Source organism: Anser brachyrhynchus (assembly GCF_964034855.1).
Source record: "Anser brachyrhynchus genome assembly, chromosome: 12".
In the NCBI taxonomy this organism is placed as follows: Eukaryota; Metazoa; Chordata; class Aves; order Anseriformes; family Anatidae; genus Anser; species Anser brachyrhynchus.
Window position 1 is genome coordinate 6521763 of NC_137707.1, and position 15570 is coordinate 6537332.

Here is a 15570-nt window from a genome sequence, read left to right on the forward strand (position 1 = left end):
CTAAGCTGATGTCTTAGTATTGGGGGGGTGGCCTGAAAGAGAGAGAAATAGTGGGGAGGAGAAGAACAGCCGCAGCAGAGTAGCAGCTAGGGTAGGTCTAGGCAGAACTGTAAAGGCACCAATCAAATAAGGAAATATTCAAAGGCAGATTCTTAAACCATTTAAAGTTAAACATAGAAGTACAAAATCTTCACCCACTGAATCTCCTTTCCAGAGCTTAAGCTCTGAAAAAGCAGGGGAGCAGAGATAAAAAGAGCTAAGGAGATAGCTATTGCTATCTGGACTTGGTATAGTGCCCCTGAGGTAGGCTTAATTTGTTCCAGGTCTCATTTTTGGGTCATTTTGTTTCTGGAGCTTCAGAGCAGTTGCAAGTAGAAGCTACACAGAAGCAGAGGTGAGAGCTGCCCAGAATCAGAAGCCACTGGAGCAGGACGTGAGCGCTTGAGTCTGGAGGCAGCAAGTGCTGCTGCCTGGGAAGGAGAATTACTGCTGCCATTATTTAGTTATTTTACTTAGCACAACTGCTGGCAAAGGACATTTTATCTTACTTTACTTAATTCTGGACAGCCAGTCATATTCAGTTATTGTTTTTACTTTTATATATTATTACAGAATTAGTTTTATAGCTGTTATTTCTCAATTAACATACTCCCTTCAGACAGCTGCAGCCTTTGATGTTTAGTTTCTTTCCAGATGAAGCCACCATTGCCATCTCTAAGTCTTTAGACCTTTTTTAAACTTCAGTCACCAGTGCCACTATCCCATACTGTGGACTCTCTCTTTCCCAGTTTGGTTGCCATAGCTGCTAGAAGTCACAGTGGGCCTCATATAATTTTTGTCTTGTTATCCTTGGGCCTTAAGAGGAGATAATCTTACCATCTCCATCTTGTGCTGCTTGTTGTGAACATTTTGGTCTAACTTGTTTATCTTTTCCTTTAAATGACTATATGTTTTTTTTCCTTCTATTGACTGCCAAGTGTTTACTAGATAAACTGATGAGTTCAAGGGAGAAACTTATCCATGGAAATGGTTACATTTTAATGAGCCTCTGCTTTCTCCAGGTACCAGGACATTAAAAGGTATTTAAATGGCACAACTCTTACTGAGAACCTATTGTTTGGTTATGGGTGATGTCCTTCATTCCATGTAAGAGGAAACGCAAGGAAATGCTCAGAAAATTCTAGTTAGTGATAGTTTTTGCCAAGAGTTGACTTCTAAATGAAAGCCATAGCCAGCTGTCATGAGGACACGTGGAAGGAAACTCCTTACCTGATCTCTGGGGAAAAAATAAAATAAAATACGGGAGCCTGCACTTTCTAATGGAAAGACAAATGATACTGATGAAGAAAGATGTGGATTATAGATCTAAAATACCAGGAACAGAAAATGGGTAGTAAATCAGTTCCATTAGCACAAAATGTAAAGCTTTCTGCTTGACTTAAAACCAGTACATGGAAACATGAGACTGAAGTAAAATATTACCACCACTGCGAGTTAGACTTCATGGGAAGCAACCTTAAGGAATGCTCTCAGAATGCCACACAGCAGAGTAATCATCAAAGTAAACACAAGTTTTAAAACAGCACTTGTAACTACATAGCATGAACCCAAAGATGCTAATGGCAACAGAAAACATCAAGGCATCCTTCTTCTAAGAGGCATGAAACCCTCTCACACTTACTATATACCACTACAACTGATTAACATGTTTTCAATAAACCTGATAAACCCCAACATGTATGCTAACATAATCCACATTGCATGTTTTTTGATCTGTGCTGCAAGCTAAATCTTCAGTTGCACACAAAAAGACAATTCATGTCTCCAAGAAAACCAAACTCTGGTCAGCATTTTCTCCATGACAAAAAGTCTGAAATTTCCATTTTGTACTATGGGGTGATTACAGAAACCGATGAATGTCTTTGCAATACCTTGAACAGAATCTCCCACGTAGACTGACATAAATACCATCTCCTTAATTAACTGAAGCATGAAATGCAACCATCTAGGCACTGTGCACGTTTACTCCAAAAGCTCAAAAATTATTTTTAGATATTATTGGCCAAATAAACTTGGACTTATCTGGTGGATGCCTACTTATGGAATATCTAGAAAACAAAAAGGCTTAATCGGGAGGTTTTGTAGCTACTGGCTAAACTGAGAGAGAGTCTTTCCCATCTATTCTTTCTATATGCTCCAGAAGCCCTAACTCCTGCTAGCCTGTAAAGGGATTGCACATCCCTCCTATCCCTCCCCAGCGTGCTGATACATAGCAGCAGCCTGGGAACTCCAGCTCTCAGCAATACAATCCAACAAACAGTGAAGGCAGAACATTTATGTAGGCAGAAACGGAATGAATAATTGGGAATCCCACAGCATTATTGGAATTGCTTGTAGAAGCTGATGGGGGTTATTGAAAACAAAAGGAAACATAGCTTAATAAAGAAAGGAAACAAACTTTTACCACAGTTAAATAAAAATGCTATACAAGTAGTTGTTGGCAAAAATTGAATAAAATAACAGCTCTTCTAACTAATCCAATTCTAGCTGGAACTGTTACCCCATCAGAATATAAATATTTTTGTAGTACCGTATTATCTGCAATTATTTGTTCTGCATTTATTTATTGCATTTACCAAAGGATTTCTGGAGGAAGAAAAAAAAAAAAAAAAAAGGCTTTCCTAAGCAGGAGGGAACAAAACTACATTAATCAATCATTCTGCCTCAGATCTCTGAAAGATCTGTTAGCGATGATGTTTTACACTTTCAGTAATGTTATAGTTACTGGTTCAACTTATCTATAGGCTGCCACCCAATTACAACTAGCATTTGAAAGAATTTGGCCTGTCTATTTAAAGGGTGGATATTTGCCCCTTTTTCTTTCAAAGGAGAGCTTTCCTTCTAGAGACAGGTAGTGAACAGTTCTCTGACCTATGGATTAATCAGAATTTAAATACTATATTATTTCAACAGGCACCTCTAATATCTGTGTTTCCTGCCATGAAATGCAATTAGGGAAAATTAATTTACCAGGGGATCTCTAAAGCTTTACCTTCTTGCCCACTGCTATTTGCGCTGGCCGACATTCAATTGTAATTCCCTTCTGCTCCAAGTATATTGGGGCTATCTCCTCGAGACTGCCTCAGAGCAGAAAATGTCACCCAGTATTTGGAAATTTCACAAATGTGACATTTTCCCAGTAAAGCTGTACTACAGCAGTCAGCTTCAATAGGTTTGTCATTGCTAATGAAAACAATTGGAAACACACTGAACATCTTGCTTCATGACTTAAATCAGTCTCTAACTATATTAGAGATGTAAGCCAGTGCTCCAGGACACATTATCTGCCTGCAAGTCTCTGATGGACTTTACTGTTTGTAAATGCAGCTGGTACTCACTGTTGACAGGTGGGATAATGAATGAGGTACGCTTCATTTCAGATCCTGTGCACTGGTTTCCTTGTTATGTTCTTAACCTATACTACCTTTTATTTTTCAACTTTGTTTTTGATTTGGAAGCCACATATTCAGCTGCACTGCTATATCTTTACATTCAACTTCAAATTTTTTCTTGCAGCCTGCATTCAAGTCCTTTGTGGGCTGCAGGCCAGCCTTTGGAAACTCCTTTTACGCAGGTTTTCTGGGGATAGAAATGAAGATCTGTGTGGCAAATGGAGCCCACCTTTTGCAATCAGGTTTCATGGATTTTCACTGTGAAACAAAAGGCCATGGCAGGCTACAAGGATGAGTTACAGAAGTAGCTTCTATTTAACTCAAGTGTCAGGCATATAACGTGCCCTTTATATCTACAGTTTATTTTAACACATATCAAGAGGACAGAAAATTAGTGATCAATGTAGAAGGGAGCATGAGGTTTCATTATAAATTAATGTAGGAAGACTTGGATTTCAATGATGAAATGAACATGAATCTTAAAAATTGTCTGTCTTTATGAAACGGATGAAAATTATTAAAGTATATAACTTTTTGGTGACATTTTACTGCAAAGGGCATATTGTTACAAAATTTAGCAATGATGTAGCTAACAGAAATACTGCAGGGATAGATAAAATTATTTATGTAACATGATAAAACATGAAACATGGATGTATTTGAGACACTGGGTTGCAGAGTGGGAAAAATACTTTGTCCTGCTCTTAAGTGAACCCTCCTGTTAAATCAAGGAGCAACACACATGGGACTTATTGGGAGCCAAGATTGCACAACAGTAGTCAGTAGCCAAACACAGTCCAGGCAGTTGTGCTCTGGTGCCTGGAAAGCTTGAGGAAATAAAGATGAAAAAGAAGGAGAAAGGGCGAGAAAGATTCAGAGAACTTCTCCTGGATTTCCACTTTAGTGTTGCACTTTTTGTCCAAATACAAACCACATGACAACGTGCTGATAACTGGACAAAGAAGTCACCTACTGAAACTGAGTAAAAAGCACATCTGTAAGTAGTGATGTTGCAACACAGAACTGGTGGAAGATCTCTGCAAAGTAATTCTACTGCCTTAGTATGAGCTAGAGAAAACCCATAATCTCAGAAGGGGCCCTGGGTTAACATTTCTGGAGGTCTGAAATGAATTTCAGATTCTGGGATATTTCTAACATGGAAAGAATACGTACATTGATTGACTCACGTATGTGATTGACTTCTAACAAATCATCAGCAAAAGGATTTAGAGTTAAGAAACATACCTTTGGAATAATAGTAAAAGAGTCTTTATCAGCTCAATGTATCTTGGATATACACTCATTTTTTTAAAAAATAAATCCCGCATATCAAAACCAGATTGACTTCGATACTTAAAATTTGGGTGAACTCTATTGGGCACATTTCTCTAATGGAAATATGATGGCAAAAATAAATTTTCACACAGAACTCAGGTCAAAATGAGGTTTAGTTTGGAACCAAGATTTTAGTCTTCCCAAAGAAAATATTTTTCCATCTGTAAGTTTTCAACACTATTCTCGTTAGAATTGTATAACAGAATTCAAATATAAATTACTTGCTGTCCTTAATTAATAAAACCTATATTCAATCTTTGTCTTTTGTTTCTTTCCCCTTGTCTTTCCTTCCTACGTTGCCAGGATAAACCATTCTGTTACATTTGCAGGCTTCAACTCTACTCATACCACTGTGATTTCTTTTAAACAAACAAAAAGACAGTAACGGAAAGAAAAACATTGGGAACCACCTGCAAACTATTATAAATTCTAAACCCACCCACACAGCCTGTAAGTTACAAGTAAATTAAAGCAAGAAGATTCAAAGAAAGACATAAATTGTTTTGGGTTGTTTTTATTTTTTTTTTTATTTATTTTTTTTCCTATAAATATTCTGCAAACAGAAGATACTAAAATCTTTAAGAAAAGATTTTTGCACTTTTTGGTTGTGTGCAAACCACAATTTACATTTCTTCTTTTCTTTGGGAATGGTTTGACACCATTCCTGTAATCTGAAATTTTCGTGATGGGCTAACTTATCACTGAATGAAAATCACTTGATCTCAGTAGCGTGCCAGCCACATTCAGCCATGGCATTTACAATGTTCCTGAAAGGCCAATTTTCCTCAGATTATCACAATGATATTTTTGCTGTTTATCAGACCAAAGAGGTTATCACTTCCTGAATACAATTGAGAGAAACAAAAAAAGCAAGCTAATGCATTTTTCTTACACTCTAGAATTTTTTGTTGCTTGATTAGCTACACATCATTCATGACATAACTATAAAAACTTTCTTTTGGACAAAACAGAAAACTGAAGTTCATAAGCTCTGTTATACGTGAGCACCTTACAAAGATCTTCTGTACAAGATGCAGTTCTACTAGCTTACATTGAACATAATTCTTTTACGAGCAGAAACTATTACTGTTCAGCTATGAACTACCTTCTAATGGTTAACTAGAGGAGGAAACCCCAGAGATGGTATTGTGGTTCTATTGTATCCAGAAGAATTCTGCTGTGGACATGGTAAGCTAGGTTTTCACGTAGTAAGTATGTAAAACATTGACTGTGATCTAAATTATTTTTCCCTGGAAATAAATATAATAAATTCAGTTTAGTGCATTAAGATTTACTATTTTATTTTTCCAACAGATCTATCAGTATTCTGTAAAACCGAGCACCACACTAAGATGTCAGTGTAAAAAAGCTACTCGAGTATTAAAATGCTTATCACTTACATAGTAACTGAACACAACCCAAGTAAATTAATTAACTCCAGTGCCACAGGAAATATTGGAAGAAGTTCAAGATCAGAAAACACAGGAAATTTTTCCTTTCACATATCTGCCATACTGTTCAGCTGGATAAAATTTAGCATTGCTATGTTTTCATTTATTACATGTAAAATAAAGGCACAATAGAAATACTTTAAAGGTAACAGAATGATTCAGTATTTGACTTAACATAAGATAAACAGAAGACACACTTATGAAATATGAATGCCAAGAATTACAAGGTCTGAGCCTGGCCATAGAGGAAATAAAATAATATTGAGATATCCATTCAAAACTCCAAAGTGTTATGTGCAGTGGAGCCACCCATGAAGCTTTTCAGACTGAACTTTCAGCAGGCTAATTCAGTTATACATACCTTCCTTTGCATGGGATGTTGCCAGCCTCGAAGCATGTTGAATCGAAACTATGCAATGTAACTTAGAGCAATATATTTTTGTAATAAATAAGCTCAAATCACTCAATAGGTGTTAGACATAATACTATTCAGTATTAACTACCACTTATTTAATTTTACCTCATTACTTTTTTCCCTTTGTGCCTTTATTATCTACCAAAGGATCTGTCTATCAATTATTTATTTATCGTTGATGAGTGGTATGTGAGAAGTCAGCCCTTACTGGACTGGGTAATTGTAGATAGGAAGCTTTTGTGAAGTTATAGGTTTATATTAAAACATCAAAATTCATACTGAGTTCATCATCTGCCTCTTGCATCTTAATGCTATGTACTGATATAAATCACCAGAAGTTTCTAAAACTTTTCAAATTATTGTCTGTAAAACAAATTTAATCTCCAAGCTGTAAGCAAAGTAACAGTAAACACTGTAAACTCAATCAGTAGAGGAACGGTGATTTTATGATTTGTTTTGTCACACCTGGACACCGTTACTTGGGACCTCAGCTTTCTCAAAATCTATCAGCGGCTAAAAACTCACTACCCACTGATAGAGCAGCAAAGTTTCTGAGGTCAAAAAATGTTCACCTACTACAAACCACAAAGACAGGCTCTTGGTGTGAGCAGCAGAAAGAGACTTCTCATGTAAACCACAAGTTTGACCACCACAGAACTACCTCTGGCAGGGAGGGAGGTGCTGGCTGTCTAGAAGTCAAAAGGTGTTGCTCAAGTAAACACAACAAATTCTCCAAGAAAACTCAATGTCTCCACTAAGCTGCTAGAGAAGAGGAGCCAAGAAAATTCAGGCAGATTAATAGAAACCAGCTGATTGGAGTTTCTGGAGGCTGCAGTGCTTTTCTTTTAAAAGGCTTCTTAATCTTTTCTGACCTAGAGTACTAACGGTCTACTACAAACTGATTAGGGAAAACACAAACACATTAACCTTACAGTGATGAAGCAATAAAGACAGAAGACACTGCTCTTAAAGCAGCAAAGGAAATGGTGCTTTAAAAAAAATAAATTATTCTCATCTCTGGACAGTCCCTTGCACAGAGAGTTCAGGGGCATATCACAGGTAGTGTTTGGAGCCCAAACCCAGTGAAAAAATTGGGGGATTACTTCATAATTTTAGTTCTTTAAGTCATAAATACTGCTACCACGTCCTGATAACAGTTCATGTACAACTTCATATACTTATGTACATGTACTTATGATACAGTTCTACGCAGGCTTTGTATATATAATTAATAATGAAGCTTGTGATCCAAATTCTCTTTAGCAACACACTTTCCGTAATAGCATTTTCACTTTTGTGAACCAGTTATATCATCTGTAACCATTTACACACTATCTTCATGCAACAGTGAATAGTTAAATATATGTGCATATCATACGTGCATGTGCTATATGTACATACTGCTGTTTATACACAGCATATATGTATGGACAGACACACACGTTATGTGTATGTGTGAAAATTTTATAGGCAAACCAACAAATAAGGTTTCCTATACCTTTCTTAAACATTTGAGTGTAGGGAAGCTTTTTTCTGAAGTTGTAGGATTTCCTGCCGTTGTAGTTTCCTCTGTAACACCTCTCCTCACCAAAAAGACTTTCCACTAGGCTGGCATCTGTGTTTACATGGACAAGTTTTGTATGTACATATACATCTGCATCCCACAGCTATGAAAAACAGCACTTGAAAGACATTTATTGAATGTTTGAAGATTTTATTTTTCACCTTTCTTTGTAAGCTGCAGTCCCTTAGAAAGCTCACATTAATGTGTTTCATGAAATACATTTCCAAGGTATTAACTCTAGAGCATTCTGGATACAAAAAAAATTATCTTATGAATTTTATTTATAAAATATCATCCACTGGAAGTGTAAGAGATACTTCAACAAATGTTGCCAGCACCTCAGCTCTCTTGCAGAGAGCAGTATGACCAGCGTGTTCGACTCAGTACTTCTACAGGCCAAGTGCCACCTCCCTGACTTATGCTGCTGCTAGGAACCCGGCTGCGCTGCGAAGTTCTGCTTATCCCTCCATGGAATAAATCTGCAATGGTGATTATTCCGTGCTCCAGCCACCTGTCCTAATGAATAACGCTTCCTGTGTAGCTGTTTCAAGATATTGGAGTTAGTTACTCAAGCTTGAAAGACAAGTAGAGAAATTAATAACTAGTGCACATGCCCTTAAATGGCACAGGGGCAAAGTATGGAAACAGGAATTCATTGCCAGGGATTTCCTATGGTATTGAACAAGGATTTGTGAGTGTCAAAAGACCTGAGTCAGCGTGAACGTGACTGGACAGACAGGTGAGCAGTACCATTACTGTGTTTTGGATTAAATTTGGGTTATTGTATGCTAATTATGAATTTACTTTGAATTTCTGAAAAAGAGACTCCCAGACAGATCAGGGCAGGATTACATGTGTGTGTTAGCAGCTGAAGACAGGGAAACCGAACCACCAGCCCCCCCAGCCTGATTTAATACAGCACTGGTAACCACATTTTCTCAGATTGTTGTTATTTTTAAAACAAACTACAGAAATTTGCAGTAGAAGGGTTTACACATCACATAGCTTTTTGAGTTGGTACTATTTATAAAAGAACACTGTGTGGTGAATATACACTAAATGCCTTTGCCAGCCATTTCCATCAGCAGATCCTTACAAGCCAAGCTATGTGATGCTTTGAGAGCTGTAGCTACTTTTTTGCCAAGCAGTGCTGGATTGACTAGTTAAATTCTGTAACGCAAATACACACATCATAACAAACAATGACAAAGAAACACATTTCGACAGCCAGTGGAAACTTCATAATATGCTTTTCTAGTGTTTAAAGTTGAAACAAGTAAGCAATACTGTTGTCTCCTTAATTTGTTGATTTTGGTTTTCCTCCAGACCTGTAAAGATCAATTCAGTGACACGCAGAAAAGCAGAAAGCGTTTGTTCAGCGCCTCATCCAGCAAACTCCATGTTTGCATACAAAGATGCATCTTTGTGTTCATGCTACAGTATACTGAAGATGCCTTCCTATTGTAGTTATTTACTGTGTCACAAAAAGTTATCTGCATGGAGATTTAACAACACCAATAAATGAAATTTAAATGGACATTAAGCATACATATAATACACACTCTTATATCCAGCATGTGTATGTTTAGATATTTTAATTCAAACTGACTGATTGCTGATGAAATTGAGATAGCTAGCATGTTTGTGGGGGTAGTATCAGTCACTCTGCAAATTATTCCATCAAAGAAAAAGTCACAAGTGTAGAAAAGACAACAACAACAAAAAAAATCAAACGTTCCCCCACTATCCCAATACACCAAAACCTTTGTTTTATAGGTGACGGACCAAGACTTTGTCTGGTGTACATTTCTAGCCAGAACCCACCTCCCCTTTCATTTACACAGAGCTCTTTCGGCTAGTGCTTCTCCTAACCACCAGAGCTGGCCTGCCCCTGGTCTCCCTCTGGCTGAGTACTTCTGGAAACAAAATGCATCTGCTTCCTAGTTTTACTAGCTGGCTAGTTTTCTAGTCCTAGTTTGGCCACATACAATAGGATAGAAGTGTAGGTTTCTGTTTGGACACCATTTATAAATTCTCACTTAAAGTATTTCCATTCTCAGCATTTATTATAGCCAGAGACCAGTACCAGTCTTCAAATGAGGACATGCAACGATTGCTTTTCTATAAAAATGTGATGGCATTTATATAATAATAAAAAAATATATAATCTCATGCATTCTAATTTAGGAAACACCAGATTTTATGATTTTAGAATACACTTAGATGCCCACGCTAACCCTAAAAGAACTTGCAAGGAGAAGAGACGAGTTGCTTACATCCCACTCTGGGCTGAGTGACAGTTTTAAAATAATCCACGCTCCGCTGCTTACCCCAGGCTCTGAGTGCGAGTGCCGTGCACACGCGTGCAAGCTCCAGACCAGAAGCTCGAGGTAGAAACACCTGCCCTGGCAAAGCAGGCTGTATGGATGGGGCTTGAGGTGAGCGTGCTCCTCGCTATGCAGCCTAAGGAAATGCTGTGCAGCCTTCTCTAGGGAAAAGGATTCATTCTTTCACTACTTACTATGAAAGTTCAAAATAATGGCTAATGCCACCCGGTTGCAGCTCTCCCTGAGCAGATCTATGCCAAATTTAAATTTCTGCAGATGTCGCTACAGAAAATAAAATACAATAAAATAAAATAAAATAAAATAAATAAAATAAAATAAAAGCTATTCACTCCATACAAGTGATTTTCTGTTATAATTTCCTACAGACCCATCCAAGTCAATGAAGTTTCTCCCATTTACGATGCTGAGAATTAAGCGCCCTCCTTTCATAAACCACCCACCTCCTGTCAGTCCAGGGCAACCTAAAAGCCACTGCTACTGAATCTTATACAGCTGTTTTCTGTACAGCCACAAAGCTGCCAAACATTAACACTGTTATACAAATTCTATTTATTTCTTTGTTATTACTGTCTCAAGCCTCGGAAAGCTTTTCCAAAGGCCCCGTTGTGAAGGACATATCACATGAAGAGTAATGGTTGTGTTGCTGTAGTCTATAAGCAGACTGATTTGCTTTTATTCTTCCTTTTTTTTTTTTTTTTAAATGCTTTTGATTTGCTGAAGAAAAATGTTTAAGGTAGAAAAAAAACCAACACTCTCCTCTGCCCCCCCACCAAAAAAAAAAAAAACCAACAACTGTGGGAATGTTTGCTTTTTTTGGCAGCACTAATATTTATCCCATACTTAATAGGAATTCTTCCCTGTGTTCAAAATGTTGCTTTTACAGCTCGAAGATCTAAACATGAAGTATTTTATCAGCATGCTGTTTTTCTCCCCTCTCTATGCAACTTTGGAGCAGTTAAGAAAAAGCAAATATTAAACCAAAAATTACTGTCTTTGAGTGTCTGTGAAAATTTATGTACTAAAAAGCAGCTGTAAAATTTTAAATGTTTAAATTAATGTTTTATGTTTACAATAAAAACTCTCCAGCCATGAAGGGCTTTTAAAAGCTACATGCGAAATACAAGCAAAAGCAAAGCAAACAATAACACTCCTGTGAAGCCCAGCTTCAACACACAAAATGGCAAATCGGACTTTTCTGTGGACTTCATAAGTTTTTGTGTCTTGCGATACTACATTAAAGAACAAAAACAAAACAACAACAAAAAGCCACAAATGTCAAAGCTACAAAAAAAAATAAAAATATCTGGTTAGAACAGGTAGGCAAAAAAAAGTTATGATGCCTTAATAATAGATTTTTCTGCAATTCTGAATATATTTGTGGTGGTCTGATTTACTCTTTTATTTGAACTGTTATAAATAAAGCAGCTTCTCTCCTCCCCCATTTCTGCCAGCTGTAAGTAGTCTGTCCTCCAATAAAGGTTGAAATAAATGAATAGGTTTAAAAGAGACCATTATGCACTATAGCAAGTGCAGACTGAGGAGACAAAATGTTGCCAAATCATGCTCCTTTTAAAATCAATAGGAATTCTTGTTATTAGATTCAATGAAAGTATAATTAGGTTCTAAATTCACACCCTTTCTTTACTTTTTTCACTCCTGTTGCCCTCTCAGATATGGAGAAGTCTCCTTGTTCCAGAGCACTCTCAGTCTGAACAGCATTTTAGCCACTTCTCTCCTGCAGTACTTGTGGCACCGCCTAGAGAAGGCAAACTCTTAGCGCAAGTAACCTCAATTACCTATACTGAAATTCAGCTATAAGTTGACACGTTGATACCAACAAGAGCACAGCCCAGCAGTCATCTAAAGCCTTGATTTCCTACGTTCCCTCTCCACCGTCACACTCGTGGACGTCGCTTTCTCCGAGACCCGGTCAGAGTAATCCCATGTGTTAAATTATCACCACCATCTTTTTCTTTAGCAGCTCAGTTTGTTCTGCAGGTCTCACTGTGGGGAGACAGACTAGGTCCAGATATATTTAGGTGGAATCAGATATAGATCTGTCCCACAATTTGAAATGACTTTAAAAAGCCCTGTCAAAGTAATTACAAGAAAACAATATAAATAACTTTCCATGAGAGGTCCACATAAGGAGGACCCAGAATTTACCACATCTGCGTGCTGGGCTCCAAATCAGCCACTGGGGAGACTTCTGTCCACCCCCATTAATCTCTCAATGACTTGCTTTTATAAACAGCACACTGAACAACAACAAAAGTACATAAAGCCACAGCATCCCCCCAAGCCCGAGAATTAAATCATCTTTTTCATTTTTTTTCCATACACAGACATATGACGGTTCATAGGCCAAATCCTACGCAAATAGTTTTAACTCTTATCCACAGTGCTATCTTCAGAATTTAATTTGAGAGCCTTTACTTTGTTCCTATAAAAGGGGTGAAAGAGCACTTTTTAAACTATTGGTTAGAGGTAAAATGTATATATATATATATACATATGTATATACTGGAAAGCATTTAAAATGGTAATTTTCCTCCCCCCCCCCCTTTTTTTTTTTTTTACTTCTCTAAAAATTAAAAAAAAATAAAAATAAAAACACCAAAAATATCTTCCTCACTTTTCCTCATATTTGTCTGCAGTAGAAAATATCTCTGATGTCAATCGTGTTTTTAAAGTACACACTACTCAAAAAATTAGAGATGGTCAGAGCGTGTAAGCATTAATGTACAAGCTTCAATGTTTATTTGGATAACTGAATTAAAATTTACTACAGGTGATAACAGTGGCTTCATCTTCCTACACTTTAAGTCATTTGTTCCACTAAGCGCTGCTGAAGGTGACCTTAGAAAAGGCCAATCCTGACTGCTTAGCACCTTGCAGAATAATTGTCGCTTGTTGGAAGCATGCACATAGCTTTTAGCTTCAAGTATTTCCAGTTCTTGTCACTGGTATAAAACATAGGACTTGAACGATTTTGAGGACAGTGCTCTTCATTCCTACTGATCTTAGTGGGAACTGTTTTATCAGAACTTTAAAGTGTTGAGCCCGGAGGTTTGTGAGGCTCCTCTCTTCAAAGATGAGGTGGGGTTGTGTGCATATAAAATATACGCATACATGTACAGACAAATAAACAGTTGAAAAAGTTGCTGCAGAAAACTCACCCCATTATTAAGGTCAAAATTTTGAAAGAAAGTTTCTGAGGACTCTTTCTAGAGATACCATATTGAAATTCTGCTCAAGTCCATCCCAGCAGAGATGAGTCTGGAGAACATCCAGGTCCTAAATATGGCTTGTCTTGAAGAGACTCTCAAAGCTATTTAGAAACTGAGGCAGCACTACTGAAGTGAACATATTTAAGAACATGCATTTAAATAATTTCCAAGATTTCCAATTGTGCACATTTAGCACAATTTCTCCCTCCTGCCCTCTATCAGCATTTGCATGACTAGATTTTGTGAGACTATCTGTGCTCAGCTCTTCCTTCAGTCTTTGTACGTCTGTAATTAATTTGTCCATACATCATGATTAATCCTTTTAAACATGCCAAAATATGCATGTTCTTCTGTACAAGAGATATTCCTCTTGCAGAATAGTTGCCAAAAATAGATGAGGACTTCAGATATTTTATTAGTTTTATTATTTCATATCAGGTCTGTGACAAGCGATTCAATTAAATTAATCAGGTAAATCAAGATTAAGTTATCTTGTTTTTAAAGCAAACCAAGCACACACAAAAAAAAAAAGTTACTTAGTTTACCCTAAATTTGGAAGCCTTCATGCAACTTTACTCTCCAGTTTGTGAACTGTAATGAATACTATTTGACAGAAAAAAGATAGACTGACTGATAGCAGCAGTGACCAGAAACAGTGTGCATTCTCGAACAGCCACATTACTGGTGATCAAGGATCAGCAGCCCTTCAGATGCAGTGAATGAGGATGCAAAGCCAGCAGTACTATAAAAATAAAAGAAGCAGTGACATTTTAAATGAAACTACCCGTTTGGTCTTGTCCATAGCCGTAACTCTAGAAAAGAGCTTCTTTTCTAACATGCTCTCCAGGATTAAAAATATATAGCCATTGTGCTATATATTAACATTAGTATTTCTTGGCCTTGGATAGTTTCAGATCAGGCTCCTCGTGTCCTGGACATTATTCAAATAAGCAACTTCTCCATTGGGTAATTTACCCTGCTCGTGTATCTGGTAGCTAAGATTTATTACCTCATCAGCTTAGTTAAAACTTACAAAATAAGGTTTGGACAGAGGAGGGGAATGTCAAGAGCACTTGCAGAACTGCTGTAGTATGGTGTAGAGGTGAAACAAATTTGAATACTATAATTCTTAACTATTGTTTAAATGTGGATTAAAAACAAATAGATAGAAATAAGTGTGAGGGACAGCAATAAGACTACCCACACTTTCTAAAACCTCCCTACAGTAAAGATTTATAGTAAAAATGTGTTTTCTTTTACTTACGAAACAGGGAATTTGACTAGTATGTTAATTAAAAAGGCTGAAAACAGATCACTAAAAATGCTTTATCAAAATCTATATTTAGCATTATCCTTAACAACACAATCTTACTTATATATGGAGCTTTTCACCCATAGTGCTTTACAAAAGAGTTAAATATTGCTATCTCCCAGTAAGAACGAGGAAATGGAGATTAACTGACTGTTCAAAGTTACCAGTGCACGGGTAGCAAATTTGGGAAGAGAATAAAATTATCTGAATTCTTGTTAGGACAATTATCCTGAATTCTTGGTGCTAGGAAGGAAGCACCAAGCAGTTCAAACTAAAGACCCTTTGCCTCCCTGTATTCCCAGTACAATTACTAAAAGTTCCCAAGACCAGAGGAAGACCTAGATGGCATTTCATTTTCCTCCCACTGTTCTTTTCCCAAGACACCAAGGAGTCATCCCTGGCAGTCCGGTGTTTCTGACAAGTCATAGCCTAGGATATTTTGATGCATTTTGGCATGCCTCCT

The 15570-nt window shown here is 37.2% G+C and overlaps 1 protein-coding gene across 9 annotated transcripts in view; it reads right to left on the reverse strand.

Annotated features, from left to right (window-relative positions):
• The window catches only part of WWOX (WW domain containing oxidoreductase), a 510587-nt gene that overhangs the window by 222397 nt on the left and 272620 nt on the right, over window positions 1-15570 (reverse strand). Inside the window, exon 9 of one of the 9 annotated variants that reach the window (XM_080552525.1) lies at window positions 2156-15568. The exons of the other annotated variants lie outside the window; for them this stretch is intronic. Coding sequence (XP_080408651.1) covers window positions 15530-15568 — 39 coding nt within the window. The 3' untranslated portion in view covers window positions 2156-15529. Of the gene's footprint in view, window positions 1-2155; window positions 15569-15570 lie in introns of those variants that run through there. 9 annotated transcript variants of the gene reach the window in all.